This window comes from Urocampus carinirostris, chromosome 10, assembly GCF_059441175.1.
Source record: "Urocampus carinirostris isolate Australia breed hairy pipefish chromosome 10, RoL_Ucar_1.0, whole genome shotgun sequence".
In the NCBI taxonomy this organism is placed as follows: Eukaryota; Metazoa; Chordata; class Actinopteri; order Syngnathiformes; family Syngnathidae; genus Urocampus; species Urocampus carinirostris.
This window is the reverse complement of record NC_142358.1, coordinates 13,059,935-13,079,780: the sequence shown is the minus strand read 5'-3', so window position 1 is coordinate 13,079,780 and position 19,846 is coordinate 13,059,935. Positions and strand designations below refer to the sequence as shown.

General features: G+C 39.3%; 1 protein-coding gene across 4 annotated transcripts in view; it reads right to left on the bottom strand.

Moving 5' to 3' along the window:
• The window catches only part of eml2 (EMAP like 2), a 43,143-nt gene that overhangs the window by 5,335 nt on the left and 17,962 nt on the right, over positions 1-19,846 (bottom strand). For 3 of the 4 annotated variants that reach the window (XM_088345506.1, XM_088345507.1, XM_088345509.1), the window contains 15 exons: positions 16,503-16,531; positions 16,276-16,405; positions 13,337-13,486; positions 13,021-13,090; positions 9,772-9,882; positions 9,604-9,699; positions 9,401-9,535; positions 8,120-8,449; positions 6,390-6,515; positions 3,350-3,481; positions 3,214-3,281; positions 2,996-3,084; positions 2,803-2,900; positions 1,584-1,671; positions 1,421-1,516 (listed from right to left, as the gene is read on the bottom strand). In XM_088345506.1, coding sequence (XP_088201632.1) covers positions 1,421-1,516; positions 1,584-1,671; positions 2,803-2,900; positions 2,996-3,084; positions 3,214-3,281; positions 3,350-3,481; positions 6,390-6,515; positions 8,120-8,449; positions 9,401-9,535; positions 9,604-9,699; positions 9,772-9,882; positions 13,021-13,090; positions 13,337-13,486; positions 16,276-16,405; positions 16,503-16,531 — 1,748 coding nt within the window. The remainder of the gene's footprint in view (positions 1-1,420; positions 1,517-1,583; positions 1,672-2,802; positions 2,901-2,995; positions 3,085-3,213; positions 3,282-3,349; positions 3,482-6,389; positions 6,516-8,119; positions 8,450-9,400; positions 9,536-9,603; positions 9,700-9,771; positions 9,883-13,020; positions 13,091-13,336; positions 13,487-16,275; positions 16,406-16,502; positions 16,532-19,846) is intronic. The other variant, XM_088345508.1, reaches the window with a different exon arrangement.

Below are 19,846 nucleotides of genomic sequence, written 5' to 3'. Positions count from 1 at the left end.
CCAAATGTGTGAACCCCAAAATACACATGCAGTTGGCGCAAAGATTGCACCAGCTTATCAGATGTGTATTTGTGGTGGAGTAGGAATGAGGGAGTACAAGAGACTGTTGATGATATATAAGCAATGTGATTAAAAAACAACAACACAAGCGCGCAAAATCAGGTATTTATGGCAGGAAACCCACTCGCCAACTGAGACAAGCTGCTGTTGAGTGGTCTCGAGCACTCAGCCCTCTAGTGCAGGGGTCGGGAACCTATGGCTCGCGAGCCATATATGGCTCTTTCTATGAGTATCTGTGGCTCGGAGACAAATTCGATTGCATGCAAAATTTCTCATTCTTGTTCAAACCTTGAGTAGTCCATTCAGGTACACGCAAAGCCGAACCAGAGCTAAAAGATGAGGAAATACTTCGCAGTATATATAGGGCACGTTTTTCACTACAATTTACTGTCAAGGTGTCACACAAAAATAGGGGGGAAAAAAACTCGTTTTGGCTGTACAACGCTAAAGAATCCTTTATATAAAAGTTCACTATATAATCTGTGTTCAGTGTTCAGATACCTTATGATGAATCCACAGAACTGTAAATACGCCAGAACACCGGAAGAGAACTTAGTCATTTGATTGGGTGAGTGGGAGGAATGGGTGGAGCTATGCAAAATGTGCAAGCACTCCCTCCCATCTCTCGCCCTACGCCGTCTGCGCCAAAAGTGAGCTCATCAGGCTCCCTATTTGCAGAATGTTGTGACGTTTTTACACAATAACTGCTTGCATCTGGTTTTGAAACCAATATGTATGAAAAAAAGGGTCAAAAGGAGTTTAACCGATCTTGGGTAATTGCAAGAAAGAGACAAGTTTAAAGTGGTATGTTTGTTGATTTAGGGACAGGGGCTCTGGCATTATTCTCTTTTCATAATTTTTATCAAATCATCAAAAATAAATGTGCTGAAGACTAAGCTTTTGTCTGGGGCGTGGGTTTAGCAATTTAGTAAATTTGTCTCATAATATATGATGTGGCTCTTTCCCAAAATAAAATTAATATTTTTTGCTTTTATGGCTCTTTGAGTCAAAAAGGTTCCCGACCCCTGCTCTAGTGGTTGAGTGGTCTCGAGCACTCAGTCCTCTAGTGGTAGAGTCAGGAAATTCTCGTAACTTGGACTTTATCCTCAAATGTCGGGCAAGGATTGCCCGAAAGATGTAGTATGTCAAATTTCTTATAACTAGAGTAGCTGGTAGGTAGAGGGGCCACTGTTTTTTTTTTAAATGGTGATGGTGCTGCTACCTAGCGGTCACAAGTGTGAAATTACACACATTTATAAGAAAAAAAATCTTGTGGCACAAAAAGGGAAACTCCCCAAAATAAACATTTTAAAAACTCACCAATATATATAAATATGAAACACACGATGACTGTACTCACCGAAAGTACTAAAGGTGAGCGTGCAAGTGGACTCGGCCCAAGTGAGGTTTCTCACGGTGTCCATGCTGGTTACATGTTTGCCACTGGGAGCCTCCCCTAGAAAACGTCACATAAGATTGTATCCAGGAAAACACAAACACAGGAAATGAAAGCAACCACTCACAAAAGAGGATCTCATAATCTCCTGAGTTGGTGACCAAAAAACGACTGTCTGCTGACCAGTCCACATGCGTCACAAAGCTGGAGTGACCCTGAACATAATGAACCAGAATAATAACAATAAAAATCAAAAATCGGAATCTACAGTATTTCTCTGTGTAATTGGCTTCTGACTTCCTCATAGATCGCCAACATTTTGCATCCACCCTTACAAGGTTAGCGTCTTTGGACACCATTTCTACTGTCTTTTGAGAAAAAATTGCATAATCCGAAAGAAAAGATACGGCTATGCAATCAAGAATATCAACTAAATAGTCGCTCGCTGTTGTTGTTTCAGCCACTATATTTGCTCCACTTGTGATGCGTGACTATTGTGGCTATGGCCAAGTACTCGCTATCAGATGTATAAATCTTTTGTTTTTGTTTGTTGTTTCTGTTAAAAAACAAGTTTTTGTTGTCTATGAGGGGCCTTTGAGCTGTACAACTTGTCTCGCACCAACTAGGAATATCAATCAAACACAAGTGGCAAGAAATATATTTTAATGTTTTGTATACATGAGATAGGGGGTGGGATTTAATAAGTTTTCCTATTCCTATCCCTTCCAGGTATTCTCTTATGTATTGAAGTGATATTTACATGTGTACATAAAGAATGTACTTGCCTGAAATGAGTAAATATGGTAAATGAAATGAATGACATTGTGTATTATTTACCGCCACCTAGTGGAAAATAAATGTAGCAAGCTTTGAAATTAAGCAAAAGCTAGTAACTTTCTCTACCTTTTCATCCTGCTCTTAAAGGCACATTGTGTATTATTTAGCACCTCCTAGTAGTAAAGAAAACTTCAATCAAAACCCAACGAAAATTTAAATATTAAGATGAAATACGTAAAATGTCAAAAACTGCATTTTTTCTTAAACAATACTAGTAGATCGAGAAATTTGTACTTATTCTACATAAAATGAGGCTCACTTAATGCGAGCTGAAATCTCAAAAACTTGTGAAAGGATGCGCAACAAAAAAGAAAAACAGGTCAATTTTAGTCTCTATTTTGTATTTTTCCTTGTGCATTGTAGCACTCCTTTAATGGGACATCTAGATGTCAATATTACACAGTGTCCCTTTAATGGCAGGGGAATTGATCAAAATACCAACTGTGGATGAGGTATAAAGCGGATTTTTGTACTTGTAGTTGCTCGTCAGACTTTTGGGGAATACTCACAGTACATTTTCCAACACGATTGTACTTGCGCCCATTCTCGGTCACGCCATATATGTAAATAAAGTTGTCATGGGAAGACACCGCCAGGAAGTTGCCATCTAAAACGCACGTGCACACACACACACACACATTGCAGTTAACGCGAAGGTTAGCATGGAATGCTAACAACGCGACTGCTTTGTTGATGTTTAACCTGGGGAATATTTGACGTTTGAGATTATTTCATTGCCGTCTGTGTGCATGGAGACGAGGTCACGGGTGTCTGTGTCCAACACAAACCATCTGAAATATGTACAGAAGCTCATAAACACAGTCCATAACAAGAGAATAGACAAAACACACAAACATGGACTTGTATATTTTATCAAATAAAACACACAAGCACGCAACTTAAGTTCAATTTAGGAATACCTTCCAGTCATGGTGCCAACTGCCAGAACTTCACCGTTTGGATGAAAACATGCACATCTTGCAGGATCCTGCAGAAACAAACAAGAAAACTACTCTGTGACATGTGGAGACGTTTTAACACTTTTGTTTTTCTGACCTCAATGGTCTTGGTCCAGATGGGCTGGTGGGTGTTTGTGTCCCACAAAATAACTTGTTTGTCTTGACAGCAGGTGGCAAACTGATCCAAATGCGAGTGAACCGCCAGACCCCAAAGCTCGTCCGTGTGACCCTGCCGGCACCAATAACATTTAGAAAGACGATACGAAAAAACAAGGATATATGCCAGTCAGCAAATCAAATGAGAGCAATGATTGAAGTACACCAAACAGCCAAAATAGAAAATGAGCCTTTCAACCAAATGTTGGATTTAACGTGTGAACCAGAAAGTGCAGCAGTGATCTATAATCCGTGATCACATATTGCTGCGAGCGGGGACAGCAGAAAGCATTTTTGAAGGCCAGGTGGTTCTTTTTTTACAGTTACTGTATTTCCAAATCCCGCCTAAAATGAACTTAACTCATGTGGCCACGATCCATTATCCCTAATCCCATATTGCCGCAAGCAGGGAATGGCACTAGGCGCTTTTAACAGACGGCCGACCATTTGATGTAGGCGGGCCAGAACACACCACGGGAGCATGCAGTTATGACCTGCCTAAAACGAACTGCACTGTCTAGCCGTGATCCGTAAAATGTTAAAATTAGCGCAGTAGCCAAAAACTGATTTCGCTGCGATCCTGTAAGCCACCCTTGGCACCAATGTGTTGCTCGCAGGCACCAGGTAGCACTCTAAAACTAGCTAAGTAACATGTGGACTGGATCTAAAATAGCTCACTAATGATGGGTCGTTGTGATTTTCTAGGATATTTTATTTCTAATTGCCATGATAAAATTATTGACATGATCGGGGTCTTTAAATACATGATCATTTTTTCCCAAATGTGTGTCAAAATATTTTATATAAAGTAGACCCCCGGGATACAGCGACCCCATCTTGCAATATTTTCACTTCACACAGAGGAATAAGATGTTTTTTTCTGGCTCTTTTTTCCAACTATATGACATTAACAACAATGTATATTGCATGGCCAAAAACGTATAAAATTCAAACTTTGCAGCGTGTAGAGTTACGTCTTTACGATATCCATCTGCTATTGGTCGACGTCATCTAAAACGCTGGTCAGCTATTGGTTTGCATCACAACATCATGAAAACCCAGATATGCTATTGGCTGAACTATTAATTAATATTTATAAAGAGTCAGCAATAAAATTATGTATTTCTGTACTGTATTTATTCGCTATGGGTCCCATGGCTTGCAATGATGCCAAAGGGGGGAAAAAACATGATAACTATGGTAACAAAGCTTGCAATTATGAAGAAATACGAAGAAGGCACACAAATCACCCTTGCTTAGTTGCATGGCTGGAACCAATCGACAAACGGGATTATTTTAAAAAAAGAAAATTTATAAAAATTTAAAGCAAATAAATCTTTTTCCAAGTTGAATTTTTAAAAATCAGTATCATTTTTAACCTGCCGTTACAATCTCTGCTCGGGCATCTACCCGCTACTCCACTAGACCAGCTCAAATCACGTCACACCTAAAGTAAGTAAAATTTTCTCTTTCATTTACAAGTGTATTTGTTTATAATTTAATTCAATCTTACACATTTATTTTACATAAAAATAGTATTTACTATATACTATTTTCTTAATTGATAGTTTCGTCTGGGGTGCCAGGGTTCAGAACGCATTACCATAAGTTTTTGTCCTCTGCTATAGAGCAGTTTAACTTTGCAATCCCCACCTCAGAATGGATTAATGTCGTATCCCGGGGGCGTACTAAATGTTAATCACTCAGTGCCTGAATAGAAGGCAGATCTAGTAGTTGACTGTGCATATTTTAACGCCCTAATATTCACAAACTAGTAACAACACAATAGCATAGTAGTCAAACGTTATGTCAGAAATTTATATATAACAACTGGTAGGTTGGCCCTTTGTGCTAATCAGTAAGAGAAGGTAGATCTCAGCTTCAGATCTGAGTAGGCAAATATAAAGTACCGTAAATTCCGGACTATAAGCCGCTACTTTTTTCCCAAATTTTCAACCCTGCGGCTTATTCAGAGATGGGGCCAATTTATGTAATTTTTCGAACGGGCCGCCAGCGGCGCTCGAGTATAAGAGGTAAGATTTAGAGCGGTGGAATATATGTGCCGCGGAAGTTCACAATTCATGAACGTAAACATACCATCATTGTGCAAATTGCACAAGATAAGGCTCGTGACGCAGCCTTTATGTTAAAAGCAAACGGCCATATTACTGGGATGTGTTGAAGTAAGAGAGCGTGGCATGTCGTCATCATGATAGAATTTCTTTCTAACAATGAAAAAGACAAACTAGATGTCTTTACCAAGTAGGAAGAAGCGGATGGTCTGCCATGATTCTTCAGATTGCGGCTTTTATTTCTTAACAGACTGTTATGTAGGTGTGCGAGCATCTTTTTAGTAGCGTGAGGCTACCTCCCAAAGAAACGGTTTAGGATGAAAGTTATATTATTATTATTAAAGCTTTGAAAACTCTCTCGATGTACTGGCTTACTTTGTAAATATGTGTAATATTTATTTGCAACTGTATATTTTTGTAATGTATCTATTTGTATTTATTCGAGACACTTATTCTGCACGATCAAATTAAAAAAGAGGAGCGGAGCGAAGAACATAATGGGAAAAGTGGCGACCGGTAAAGGTGAGTTTTTGTGGACACGGTGGACAATAATGGATATATATTTTTCCCACCCTTACCTTTGGAAATATGCACTTTTTTCCTTGGATTACTGTCAACGGGTACCCAGAATCTGCAGGTTTGCAACAAATTTTAAGTACCTATATCATTTTGCATTCATTTTGGCGGCTGTGATTTTTGGACTTTGTGCTTCAAGGTGCTACAGGTGCGGCTTGTTTATGGACAAAATCGGTTTTCCCCTCAAAATGTGATGGGTGCGGCTTATAAACAGATGCGCTCTATAGTCTGGAATTTACGGTAATGTGTTTACACCAGTTGTCAGCATTTATTCAATTTATTCAGAATGAGGAGTTTAGCATGTTAGCTAATTAACAAAAAGGATGTAATTACCTGCACGATTGGTGTCAGGGTGTCCGGGAAGGCTGCTTTGAGGATGGCATTCTTGGTGGTTCCAATGAAGAGTTCACCGCCCTTACCTTCGGCAATAGCTCGAATTGGACCAAACGTGTCACCCACCTGAGGGACATACATTTTGAAAGGTGACTGCATCCAAAATCGACACACAGAAAACATGAATCAACCAAGTTTATGGCTCAGGGCATCACAGTATGGACTAAATTTAGCAATAAAATTAGTTTTTCCCTATACCATAATTTCCAGGCTATATGTCAGAGCTTTTTCTATAGTTTGGATAGTGTACGACTGATACTCCAATGAGACTTATGTGTGATATTATTGACACGTTATTACCGGGTATAATTTCAGATGTTGTTTTCACAATAAACCACAAGAGGGAGCTCAGGGCCAGGGTTGATCATTTCAGCCTCGTTGTGTATAATACACGTTCACATAAACACGTACAGCTTCTTTAGAGAGCGACACAGTCCGCACCCATTCATTGAACAAAACACTCAAACTTCACCTCACACTTCCCACACGCTCTCGCAACACTTGGCGCCCAGCTTACGTCATTATGACGCGCCTTTCTGCATGATCAAAAGATAAAACACGAGACGAAGTTTCAGAAGATAAGGCGTCATTTCGCCATGGAAAATATTTTCAAAGTACTCGAAAGTGATTTCTAAACCAGCTTGATGGGCCTGGAGTAGGGTACCTGCCCCAGGACTGGGAGGTTGCTGGTTCGCACCTCGGCGAGTCACACAGAAGACAAATAAGATTGGAACCTATTTACTCCCTGCTTTGCGCTAGAAAATGGTATTGGGGATTTGGTCGCCCGATGACTCCCAACGACAGGTGTTGCGACACACTGGTAAAAATATCGGCTCATCATTTACTGTATAGAGTTTTCACGCGTGTGTATGTGTGCCAACTGCAAGTTGGTCAGGGATAAGGACAGAAGAAAGAAGAAGACTCAAAAGTGATTTCTACACAAGGACCTAATGCCAGTGACTGGAACTCATGACAAAAAGTTAGCGGACACCAGGGCAGACAACTCTAAAAAGTTGCCTGCCCAGCCATAAAGTTGCCTGCCCCATTTTTCACAACTTGAAACACAAGAAGACGACTCATCACACAAAAAAAATTGTTTCAAAGTATTAAGGATTGATAATCAGACTATATAACAGAACAACACTTTAAAATTAAGTTTATTATAAATCTACTTATAACATTCATTGCATGTACCTGTATATGACATCGTTGTTTTCCATCTGCCATCAGTATGTACCTGTATTTACTCATTTTCAATCGTTCAATGTTTGCGCTGCGTCGTCTGCTACAGGCCACGTGAACTCCTCTTTCCACGATGCTATTAATGCATGTTTACGTTTTGTAGCATCATCAGTTTTGTTGGCTTCTTTTGAATTGTCCTTCTGGGGCTGAGGTTTTGGCTTGATTCCTAAACACTTATCCATTGTTCTCTGTGCACCTACTTTGGAAAATTTCAAGCAGGGGAGATTTTTTTTACTTTTATTGAAAATTACCTTTCAAGATGACACATATGTTTTTGGTGTTTTATTCCCCCCAAAATGCAACTTCATGTGTGGCTTCTATATGATGTTTCCATGTGAATTATGCATTTTCTGGCTGCTGCGATTTATACTCCGGAGCGACTTACAGTCTGGGAAATACTGTACAGGTAAATGGAAACTCATCCTGACCTCCATGTCCGCCTGCTTGCGGTATTCACGGTCCCACAGCGCCACCTTACGGTCTTTTCCTCCTCCAGAAACCATTGTGCCATCCTTGAGGACACAAAGGGAGAAGATCCCGCCTTCGTGGGCCCCCGGCAACACTTGGCTGATGCGATTGCCGCCTGTTCGTCCAGCACAATGAGAATGATCACGATGGTAACTGTGAAATTCATGATTATAGAAATAATGTGATTCACCTTTGGCCCAAACGTAGATGTTTCCACTTGAGTCCCCCGTGATAGCATCTCCATTTTCGGCAAACGCCACACACAACACGTATTTCGGTTTCTCGTGCTTCTGCAAATGAAATGAAATGATCTGCATTTATATAGCGCTTTTCAAGTCAAGACTTCCCAAAGCGCTTTACAGTGTGCTTCACATTTCCCAATAGCGGCCGTGCAGCCATGTAAGGTGCTAACCTGCTTATTGGGGGCATTAGGGGTTCAGTGTCTTACCCAAGGACACTTCGACATGTAACACGGAGGAGCCGGGATTCGAACTGCGATCTCTTGATCCCAAGACCAGCGCTCTACCTCTTATCTTCCGCTTTTACAGGGTTTGGTCGGCGGGGAAGCAGCCTCACCACGGTAGCCCAGATTTTATGAGAATTGTAGATATATATTTATGTGCTTAACAAGTGATATAAAATCTTTGTTTTTAAATAAGGGTACCCGAGCATTCTCTTGAGTTTCGGGAGATTACATTGAAAAAATTGAATACAAAATAAACAATCATATTCAGCTCCTGTGCTACTGGGGCGGCAGTAGCTCAGGAGGTAGAGTGTTCGTCTTGGGATCAAGGGATCCCAGTTTGAATCTCGGCTCGTCCGTGTTACATGTCGAAGTGTCCTTGAGTAAGACACTGAACCCCTAATATCCCCAATAAGCAGGTAAGCGCTACATGGCTGCACGGCCGCTATTGAGAAATGTAAAGCACTTTGGGAAGTCTTTGACTTGAAAAGCGCTATATAAATGCAGATCATTTCATTTCATTTAAAAGCAGTTATTAAATTATGTCATTCATAGTTGAAAAAGGTGTACAGTACATCTGATCAATGTTATATTCAAAATGGTGATCGTTTTTAAGAGCATTTATCTGTAATTGTAAAAACAATACGGTTCCTGCTTCTGGGATTTTGCTGATCACAGGTTCTGTTTCATAACCCCTGCAATTAACCAGGATTCACTGTATTCCTCATTGACGACAATCCAAAGATAACTAAACAAAATGTGATGTTGCCACAGTTACCTCAAAGAGACCTTGTTTCTTGGTCAAGGTACCTCCATCCAGGCTCCAAAAGTTAATGTGCGACTTTCCGCAAGTGACAATCAGATTGGCATCCAGCGGGTGAAATACAGCCCCTAGCACAGAGTCATTGGAGCACTGAGAAGAAGTCAAAATTCCATTAGTCTTTGAAAAAATAAAGCTCAACGTGGATTTGAGACGCTGACTTTGACATCAGCCAGTTGCTTTTCCTTCTGCCAGTTCCACACCGACAGGATATGATCGTTGGCGTCGTCCACAGCACACAGGAAGCTGCCGCCGTTCTTCAAGATGGACAACATCACAGGTTGAAACTTTGACCTGATGGAAATTGAACACTAGGTGGCGCTACTCACCGACTTGGAGAATGCTACGCAGGTGACGGCGCGGTCAAACACGCCGATGCCCAGGACGTGAAGTGTGTTCAGGCTCACAGAGTCCCAGACGCGGACGTGAGGCGCCAGCAGCTGATCAAATGAAGATGTTATGTCAGTATTTTTTAAACAGTATGGTGGGGCACAGTAGCGTGCCTTGAGAACTTTTCCAGTGTGCCGCATGAAATAATTTGCATTAGGTTTGCAAAAACGCATGCCATTGTTCAGAATTTTTCTTTTCTTCCAGTGAGCATTCGAGTATTTGACATATTCATCCATATCAGTACCTGGCAGCATATTGCTATTATGTTTATTATTTTTTTTCAATACCCATATTTTCCTGACTATAAGTCTCTCCGGAGTATAAGTCGCACCAGCCAAAAATAGATAATTAATAAGCTGCTTTCCAAAGTAGAAAAAAACTGTCTCCACTAAATGCTTGGATTTACACTCCATCAGAATCCTGAACCAGGTTAGAGATTTTCAGGGTTTACTGGTGACCTCTATTAGGAATCCAATCTGCTTCAATCACTTTTTCTCAACCTCAAGATCAGATCATGTTTTTCATACCTGGAGAGAGAATAGTTTATCATCCATTCAAAATTTAGATATAAACAGGCAGTTTGGATCGTTCATACAGTTGCGGGATAAATTCAACTTGTCGCATTTCTTTCGGTATCTTCAAATTAGGCATTGTATCCGATCTAAAATCCCAAATTTCGTAAACAGCCCAGCCGAACATGTATTCTTTGACATTCCGGAAAGCCCTCCCAGTTCTAAAAACCTTTTCCCTCGGTTTGTGTCCATGTTCGATAGCCAAATTAATGTTTCTACAGAGTGGATTAGGGAGGTTTGGGGACGGGATCTAGGTGCCGACATATCTGAAGTCATGTGGGACAAATAATTAGCAATAGTACATTCCTGTTCTGTTAACAGTAGACATCAGCAAATCAGTTTAAAGTAGTCCACCGTCGACACTATTCTAAGTCCAGGCTACACAGTTTCCATCCTTCTGTCTCTCCACCGTGTGACCGAAGTAAAATGTCTGAAAGTCAGTTATCCCATGCTTTTTGGTCATGCCCTTCTCTGACTGGATTCTGGTCAGAAATATTTGACTGGTATACTAAGGCCTATGACAAACCCCTACAACCAGAAGCGGATCTAGACGTTTTTGGCTGTTCGCAGAGACCCTTACTGTAGCTACATAGTACTCACTGATGCTGGGAAGGACTGTTGCTGAAAAGATTTGATCCTCGAGGAGTGGAAGTCACCCATTTCCCCTTCATTTCAGATGTGGGTGGCTGACATGTTGTCAGTCATTCAGTTCGGATGACTGAGATTTCTGAGGACCGGCTCGGGCAGGAAATTTCTTACTATCCGGGAGCCATTTCTCACCTACCTCGACAAAGCTAAGGTGGACTGAACAAAGGAATGTACACCCCATTTTCCGCTCATAGAGGATCTATTGTAGCCTCTATTGCATTTCATGTGAGCACTGTAGTATAGAGCAGCTGTTCTTTTGTTCTTTACATGTCTGAGCCTGTCCGTTTGTTCTAAAATGCAAAATATAAATACTTTTTTTTTAAAGAAGAAAAAGGACAAAAACTGTCTCCGTCGCACATTGGGTAATAGAAGCTCTGTGACAACAATTTTAGGCTGAGAATAAGTGCTGGCTTTTACTGTTCATCTTAACTTGATCTTCTGTAAACTCCTGAATGTGCTTCATTGGGTTTTTTCCGCACTCGGGGTAATAGTCGCATTTTGGGGGAAATGTATTTGATAAAATCCAACACCAAAAACAGATGTAGTCTTGAAAGGCAATTTAAAATTTAAATAAAATAAAAAAACAAGGTATATTAATGTGACACGTGCATATCTTAGACACGCTCCAATACGTCAGTAACGACATGACATATTAAGAGTGTTTCAGATACATATATCATTAAGAACATGCTTAGCAAACTATCAGCTTCACTCCAGATCACTAAATCCAAAGAAATATTCATCCTCTCTGCCACTTTTACCAGTAAACAACTCCTCCAACCTGGGAGGAAGACAATAAGCCGCATCGCATCGAAAAACATTTGCCGCACAACAGCGCAAGCTTGAAATTATCAACAATGGCCTAGAGCAGCCTCTTGCGGTTTAGTGTGAAAATGACATGTGAAATGTTATACTGTCCCGGTTGCCAATTGGCCCCGCCCATTTGGCGCCAGCTGATTGGCTTCCCTCCAATTCAAGCTCAGTGCTCTCACTCACCCTTTGACAGTCCGTCAACGAACCTCTGCACCCGCAAGACTTGTGTTTTGACTCTGCCAGGCATTGTTCCCATCCATTTTGTCCTGTTTAATATCGATTTCCAGTGTCTGGCATCGTTCCCGTCTATTTTGTCCTGTTTGATATCGATCTCTAGTGTCCGGTAGCGTTCCCGTCTATTTTGTCCTGTTTGATATCAATCTCTAGTGTCCGGTAGCGTTCCAGTCTATTTTGTCCTGTTTGATATCGATCCCCACTGTCTGCTATCGTTCCCGTCTATCTCGTCCTGCTTGTTATCGGACTCCAGTCTCCAGTGTCTGATATCAATCCTGTCTGTCCTGTCCTGTCTTGTATCGACCCCATCTGGCTTCCTGTCGTTTCACACCAGACTGCTGCCTTACGTCTTCCGCCCAGCGATCGCCGAATCACTGGCGTTTGGGTTAACGTGCATGAAAGCCCCATTTCCCGTAAAATAAAGCTTGTGTGAGAAACGTTACGTATCTGGGTCCTTCACCTGTTTTGGTTTGTGACATATACAGCACTGTACTGGTATTAAAAATTCAAAATTCAATGACATAATAATATGTTACTAATTTCACATATAAGTCTCACCCACGGCCTAACTATGAAAAAAAATGCGACCTATAGTCCACAATTATGGTACTTATATACTAATTATCTGCTCAAAAGGTAATACCGGGAATTATTTTGAATAATGTAATTTGATTGATTAAAATTTTTGAGATTTTACTGAAAAAAAGAATGAATCAAATAGTAAAACTCTTGGCCATTATTTTCTTCGTTTTAATTAATATTGTTTACAGAAAAAAACTAAAAAAAAAAAAAAAGTTCTACTGGCAAAAGGTTTCTTCTTATTCAGCCCATCTCAGTTATTTTTAGAACGTAACCCACACTAGAAACGAGGGTTCACTGTACAGTTTATTTGGCATATTACTGCATACTTGTGCCACATACCTTTCCATCTTTTGTATTTCCTGCCACTTGTCCCGTTGCTATGGTAACCATGTCGGGATGCACGCTCAAGCTGAGAAGATAAACAATATCGCATTAACTCATTATTCAGTTTAACCTTCAGTTTAACAAACAGATTCTGGTCTATTATAAGCTAAGTGTATTAGCATGTCAGCTAAATGTGCTCTTTTTTTAAAGGATGGTAGCCAAATTTCAGTTTTAGCATTAAGTGTCATCCATGTTAAATAAACGTGTAGTCTAGCTTCTAGACTTTGAATTAGCATATTAGCTAAAGAACTGAGACAGCTTATCTCCTCACCACTTAACGTCATCATTGTGTCCCATGTAGTGTCTCTGCTGCTGTTCGTCTGTGTTGTAGAGGACCACCACAGAGGCACTGAAATAGACAATCTCTCCGGTGGGCAGAAGGTACAAGTTAGAGCGACAGTCACGTCCGCGGTATCCGTAGCTGGGAGCTTGTAGTCATGGACAGTAAATGCTTGCATAGTTGGCCATCAAATTTACTTATGATATTGCCGGTTGGTTGCAGTGGAGGACACTCAACTCTCAAATTACTAGTTCCGTTGACTAACCAACAAAAGCATAGCATAGCATAGCTCATCATATTTAGAGAGCTATTCAAAGTTGTCTTTGGTTTCAACTCGATTTAAAATCATTCAGTGCCATAACGTATAAATACCTTTTCCCTGGGTGACAAAACGTAAAAATACCTTGGGTTTTTGTTTAGGCGCTGCTTATCAGTAAGTATCAAGCCTCTGAGAATGATTTCAGTATGATAAATCTACATTAGATGGCAGACGTGGCTTTGATCAGATCTTTTTCAACACATTGAGAAATCCTCCACTTCCTAGTCTTGCTTCCTGTATCCAGCGATTGAAGTGAGGAGGTGAAAAGTTCTTGCATTGTTCATGCACAAGTACAGTGTTCTTGCAATTGCAAGAAAAAAGTGCTTGTGTTTATGGAAAAAAATTGTTTAAAAATTGGAGGTATCACAAAATCGCCAAAGTGAATATTCTGCTTGAAATGCATCCTTTCACAAAAAAAGGCATTTATCTCACAATTTCTCTTGGAAACGAGTATTTTCAAGAAACTTAGCAATGTTTAATGGTTGTTTGCTAATGGCAAAATTGGCTGGCACCGTTTCTTCCCATTTGAGAGAAACGTCTGGTATTGAGTGAGTTAAGCTAGGTTTGCTAGGTCAGGGTTTACCGCGAGACCTTCATCTGGTTTATGACAACAAATTTAATTCTGATAATTCATTGCAAAAAAGCTTGATACTTTCATGCATCTATACTCTCTTCCAGTGATCAGCAGGGTATACTGGACTGTCTTAGAAAATTAGAATATTGTGATAAAGTTCTTTATTTTCTGTAATGCAATTAAAAAAAACAAAAATGTCATACATTCTGGATTCATTACACATCAACTGAACTATTTCAAGCCTTTTATTATTTGAATATTGCTGATTTTGGCTTACAGCTGAAAAAAACTCAAAAATCCTATCTCAAAATATTGGAATACTTCCTCAGACCAAGTAAAAAAAATATTTTTATAACAGCAAAACTAAATCAAACATTTGAAAATGTCCATTGATGCACTTGGTTGGGAATCCTTTTGCACGGATTACTGCATCAATCCGGCGTGGCATGGAGGCAATCAGCCTGTGGCATTGCTGAGGTGTTATTGATGCCCAGGATGCTTCGATAGCGGGCTTCAGCTCATTTGCATTTGCAGGTCTGGTGTCTTTCATCTTCTTCTTAACTATACCCCACAAATTCTCGATGGGGTTCAGGTCAGGGGAATTAGCAGGCCAATCAAGGACAGTGATGCCATGGTCAGTGCACCAGTTACTGGTGGTTTTGGCACTGTGGGCAGGTGCCAGATCATGCTGGAAAATGAAATACTCATCTCCATAGAGCTTTTCAGCAGATGGAAGCATGTAGTGCTCTAAAATCTCTTGGTACACAGTTGCATTTACTCTGGACTTGATGAAACACAGTGGACCAACACCAGCAGCTGACATGGCTCCCCAAACCATTGCTGACTGTGGGAACTTCACACTGGATTTCAAGCAACTTGGATTTTGCTCTTCTCCAGCCTTTCTCCAGACTCTGGCGCCTTGACTTCCAAATGAAATGCAAAACTTGCTTTCGTCTGAAAAGAGGACTTTGGACCACTCTGCAACTGTCCAGTGCTTCTTCTCCATAGCCCAAGTCAGACGCTTCTTCCGTTGTCTTGAGTTCAGAAGTGGCTTGACCATGGGAATACGGCTATTGTAGCCCATTTCCCGGACACGTCTGTGAACTGTGGCTTTTGATACCTGGACTCCAGCTTCAGCCCACAGTCTTTGAAGCTCCCTCAAATTCTGGAAGCGGCTCTTCTTCACAATTTTGTTAAGGCTGCGGTCATCTCTCTTGGTTGTGCAGCGTTTCCGGCCACATTTTTCCCTTCCAACAGACTTTTTGTGGATATGCTTTGAAACCGCATTCTGTGAACAGCCTGCTCTTTGAGAAATTTCTTTTTGTGTCTTACCCTCCTGATGGAGGGTATCAATGATGGTCAGCAGTCTTCCCCATACTTGTGATTTAGTTTACTGAACCAAGCTGAGTGTTTTTAAGGCTCAGGAAACCCTCGCAAGGTGTTTCGAGTTAATTAGATGATTCAGGTGATTAGTTGAATAGACTACTTGTATACTTTTTCATGATATTCTAATATTTTGAGATAGGATTTTTGAGTTTTCTTAAGCTGTAAGCTAAATTCAGCAATATTAAAATAATAAAAGGCTTGAAATAGTTCAGTTGATGTGTAATGAATCCAGAATGTATGACATTTTTGTTTTTTTAATTGCATTACAGAAAATAAAGAACTTTATCACAATATTCTAATTTTCTGAGACAGTCCAGTATGTAACATTCACCCGCATCAGTAGGTGGTAGTATACTGCTTTTTTTATTCATTTGATTTCCCTATGAGCTAGTTCTGGGAAATAATTGTGCTAATTAATTCAGTTAAAATGTTATTCGACTGGCAGTCAAAATAATGAGAACGATTGAATATTGATTGATTATTAGAATTTTAAGCTACAATAAAGCTTTAGTTGATTATTACAAAAAAAATCTAAAATACAATTTGAAGACTGGTCAGCCTTGAGATATTTTTCAATTTAAAAAGCTCCTTGGCTTTACAAGGTTTAGAAACAGTTAGCCAAGCCTAGTTAGCATCTTCACTGGAGGATACACCCACTCTAGCTTCAGCTTGTGGTTAGGTGCTGCCCCCTTGTGGTCCAAGCTGTAACTCTCTCTCAGCTGGTCGGGCACGTGCATGGTGACAGGACGACCGCGCAGGAACATCCTCACGTAGCCGTCCTCTAAAAGAGATACACACATTTGTAAGAAAAAAAACAACATATTTGTGTTTTAATCTTAAGAATGTTAGATAATTCATGACAAGGGAAGAACATTTACCTGCATTATATGTGCAGTCTTTGGATTTACTGAAATCCCAGAGAAGAAAAAAGTATGTTATCTTCTAGCCCATTAGCCAATCACGCATTTTTAGCATGTTAGCCCAAAACATCCAGTTTACCCTCTAGGTCAGGGGTGTCAAACTCATTTTACCTCGGGGGCCACACGGTAGAACAAACATTCTGTCGGGGGCCGGACTAGTAGATTAGAGGGAAAGAAATAAGAGAAAGAGAGAGAAAAAGAGGGTGGGACAAAGAAAGAAAGAAAGGGAAAGAGAGAGAGAGAGAGAACGTGAGAAACAAAAGAGATAACAGAGGAATAGTCAGAGGGGGTGAAAGAAAGAGAGAAATAAATCCAAAGAGAAATCGAGAGAGAAAAAGTGGAGAAAGAGAGATAGAAAGAGAGAAGAGAGAGAAATATAAAAAAGAAAGAGAAAAATAAGGTAAAAAGACACACAGAGAGAAAGAGACAGAGAGAAACAAAGAAAGATAAAAAGACAAACAAGAGAGCCAGAGGGACAGATAAAGAGATAAAAAGGGAGGAAAAATGTAAGGAAGAAAACAAAAACAAAAATAAAAGAGGAAGACAAAAAAGCCCAAGAGACAAATAAGAGAGGAAAAAAAGAAGGAAAAAGACAGCTTTTTTTTTAAGGGGGGGTGAGTGTTTTAGCAGCGAGATGGCAGACAACCATGTCAGCTCCCTCTAGGTGAGCCTAATCTTATGTGAAATAAATGCTTATTTCCCCACAGTCAAGAATTAAAAATACACATTTGTATGATAGTTCATGTATTCTTTACTTATTATACAAATCAATGTTCTTTTTTTATAATCAATGGATGTTTTTTAACTACTTTGAACTACTAAATAATACACTCTTTCCCTTTAAGAACATGCAGTTTCAACATGTTAGCTGCTAGCATACTAGCTTAACGTTTAATTTTGCTCCCCAAATGTTCATTTTACCCGTTACCTTATTAGCTTCACATTCGGTGACAGTATTGTATTTAGTTTTTTTTTTTTTTCAATCACTTTGCAAAAAAAATAACATCTCGAAATGAACAGATCACCTAAGAAGCCGTCCCCAAAATAGCTTTAGATGCTTCTTCTATTAATTATATAAACAAAATGATCATATTTTACATCACTTTACAGTCATCAGTTAATTCATCTAAAATGATCACATTGTTTGAGTTACAATATATATATATATATATATATATATATATATATATATATATATATAGTATTTTACAATTTCTGAGAATGTTTTTGTTTTGCTTCTTTCCACATCATTCCCCTTATTTTCTAACAACAATAAAATGTGTGAAACCTAAGACAATTAAGCATTTGGTTATGATTTTTAAAATAGGATTGGAGATGCACCAAGAGAGCAGGTAACGAGGGCCCTTCCCGTCTAAGTGATAGCCTGTGCCTGTCATTATTTTGTTTTTCTGTTCCGTGTCAGGTTTGGAATTAAGGTTGGTGCCTTTTTAAAGGACTGCCATAGAAACGCTGACTAGACGCCAAGGCAAAGAGGAGGAAAAGAAGTATGTTAGCTACTAGCCTGTTCGCCAAACACGCATTTTCAAGCATGTCAGCCCAAATCATCCAGTTTAGCTTGTTTATTTGGGAACCAACATTCATCATTTGCTCTCCTTTTCGCTGCTTCCACTACCGCTTTTACCAACCATTTCTTCACTTTATAACTTTCATACTCTGAGACCTCATCATTCCACCATTCACTTCCTTTCCTAATACCTCGACCAACTTTTCAAATTCCACACACTTCTTCCGCACTCCTCAGCACTGTCTCTAAACCACTTCCATTCCATTTCCACGCTGCCCACTTCTCTTCTACCAATCCGTTTATACTCTTCCCCTATCTTCTCTTTAAACTCTTTCCTTTTCTGCCTTATTCAACTCTGACATTTTCGACCTCTTCCCTCACACTCTTCTTATGACTAGCCCTCCACGATCCATCTATTCTCAGTTTTCCTTCCACATAAAAATGATCAGACATACCACTCATTTCACCTCTGTAAACATGCACATCCAACAATCTACCTAACATCCCTTTCCTAACCACTACATAATCCATCAGTGTTCTGTCCACCATCTTGCCACTATCCACTCTGACAACGGTATACTTATTCAGGTCCCTCTTTTTAAACAAAGTTATTTAATTTGTATATTAAAGATATTTTTAATGTTGCAAAACTATTAAAATTAGTCATATTTGCAGACGACACTAACTTTTTCTATTCAAATGATAACTATATTGATTTGGTAACCTGCATTAATCGTGAATTAATTAACCTAAAAGTATGGATGGATATAAATAAATTATCTTTAAATTTAAATAAAACCAAAGTAATATTCTTTGCTAATCGCAAGGCAAATCAAGATTTAGAAGTAAAAATGGATGGTGCTGCAATAGACATTGTATCGGAAATTAATTTTCTAGGGGTCATAATAGACAATAAATTAAGTTGGAAAACACACATAAGACACATACAAACTAAAGTATCTAAAAGCATTTCAATAATCAATAAAGCCAAATTCCTATTAAACTATAATGCATTGTATTTATTATATTGTTCTGCCATACTTAACATGTTGTGCAGAAGTCTGGGGCAATAATTACAAAAGTTCACTACAGCCCCTTTTTATCATCCAAAAACGTGCAATTAGAACCATACACAGGGTAGGATATCTGGATCATACTAATATTTGATTCATGCAGTCCAAATTATTAAAATTGGATGATTAAGTAAAATTTTTCACTTCACAACTGTTATTTAAGGTCAACAAAAAGATGGTGCCAGAAAACATCCAAAAATTATTCATTCGTAAAGAGGAAAATTATAACTTGAGGGGCTGTAGTAAATTCAAAATCCCAAAGGTGAGAACAACCAGGAAAAGTATGTGTGTGTCTGTGTGTGGAGTCAAAGTTTGGAATAAATTACAAGATAAGATCAAACAATGTCCAATTATTAATGTGTTCAAATTTAAATATAATACAGGGATGAAGAAAATGGGATATGAGTGAGATTGGAAATACTGCGTTTAAAACTATGGTTAACTTGTTGTTATTGTTGCTATTACTATATCATAACTGTTATTATAAATATTATGTTTATTTTTGTTGTTGTTATTATCATTGGTGCCGCAGTGATATTTGGTAACTAGTGGCATTATGACGTTGAGGGATTGGTATTACGAAGATTAGTGTATAAAATATGTGATTATTGTAATTATGATTATTGATATCTGCCCTGGGGCAGCACAGCGGCGCAGTGGTTAGCGCTTGTGCGGCACAGTTCATGTCATGGGAACCTGTCGTG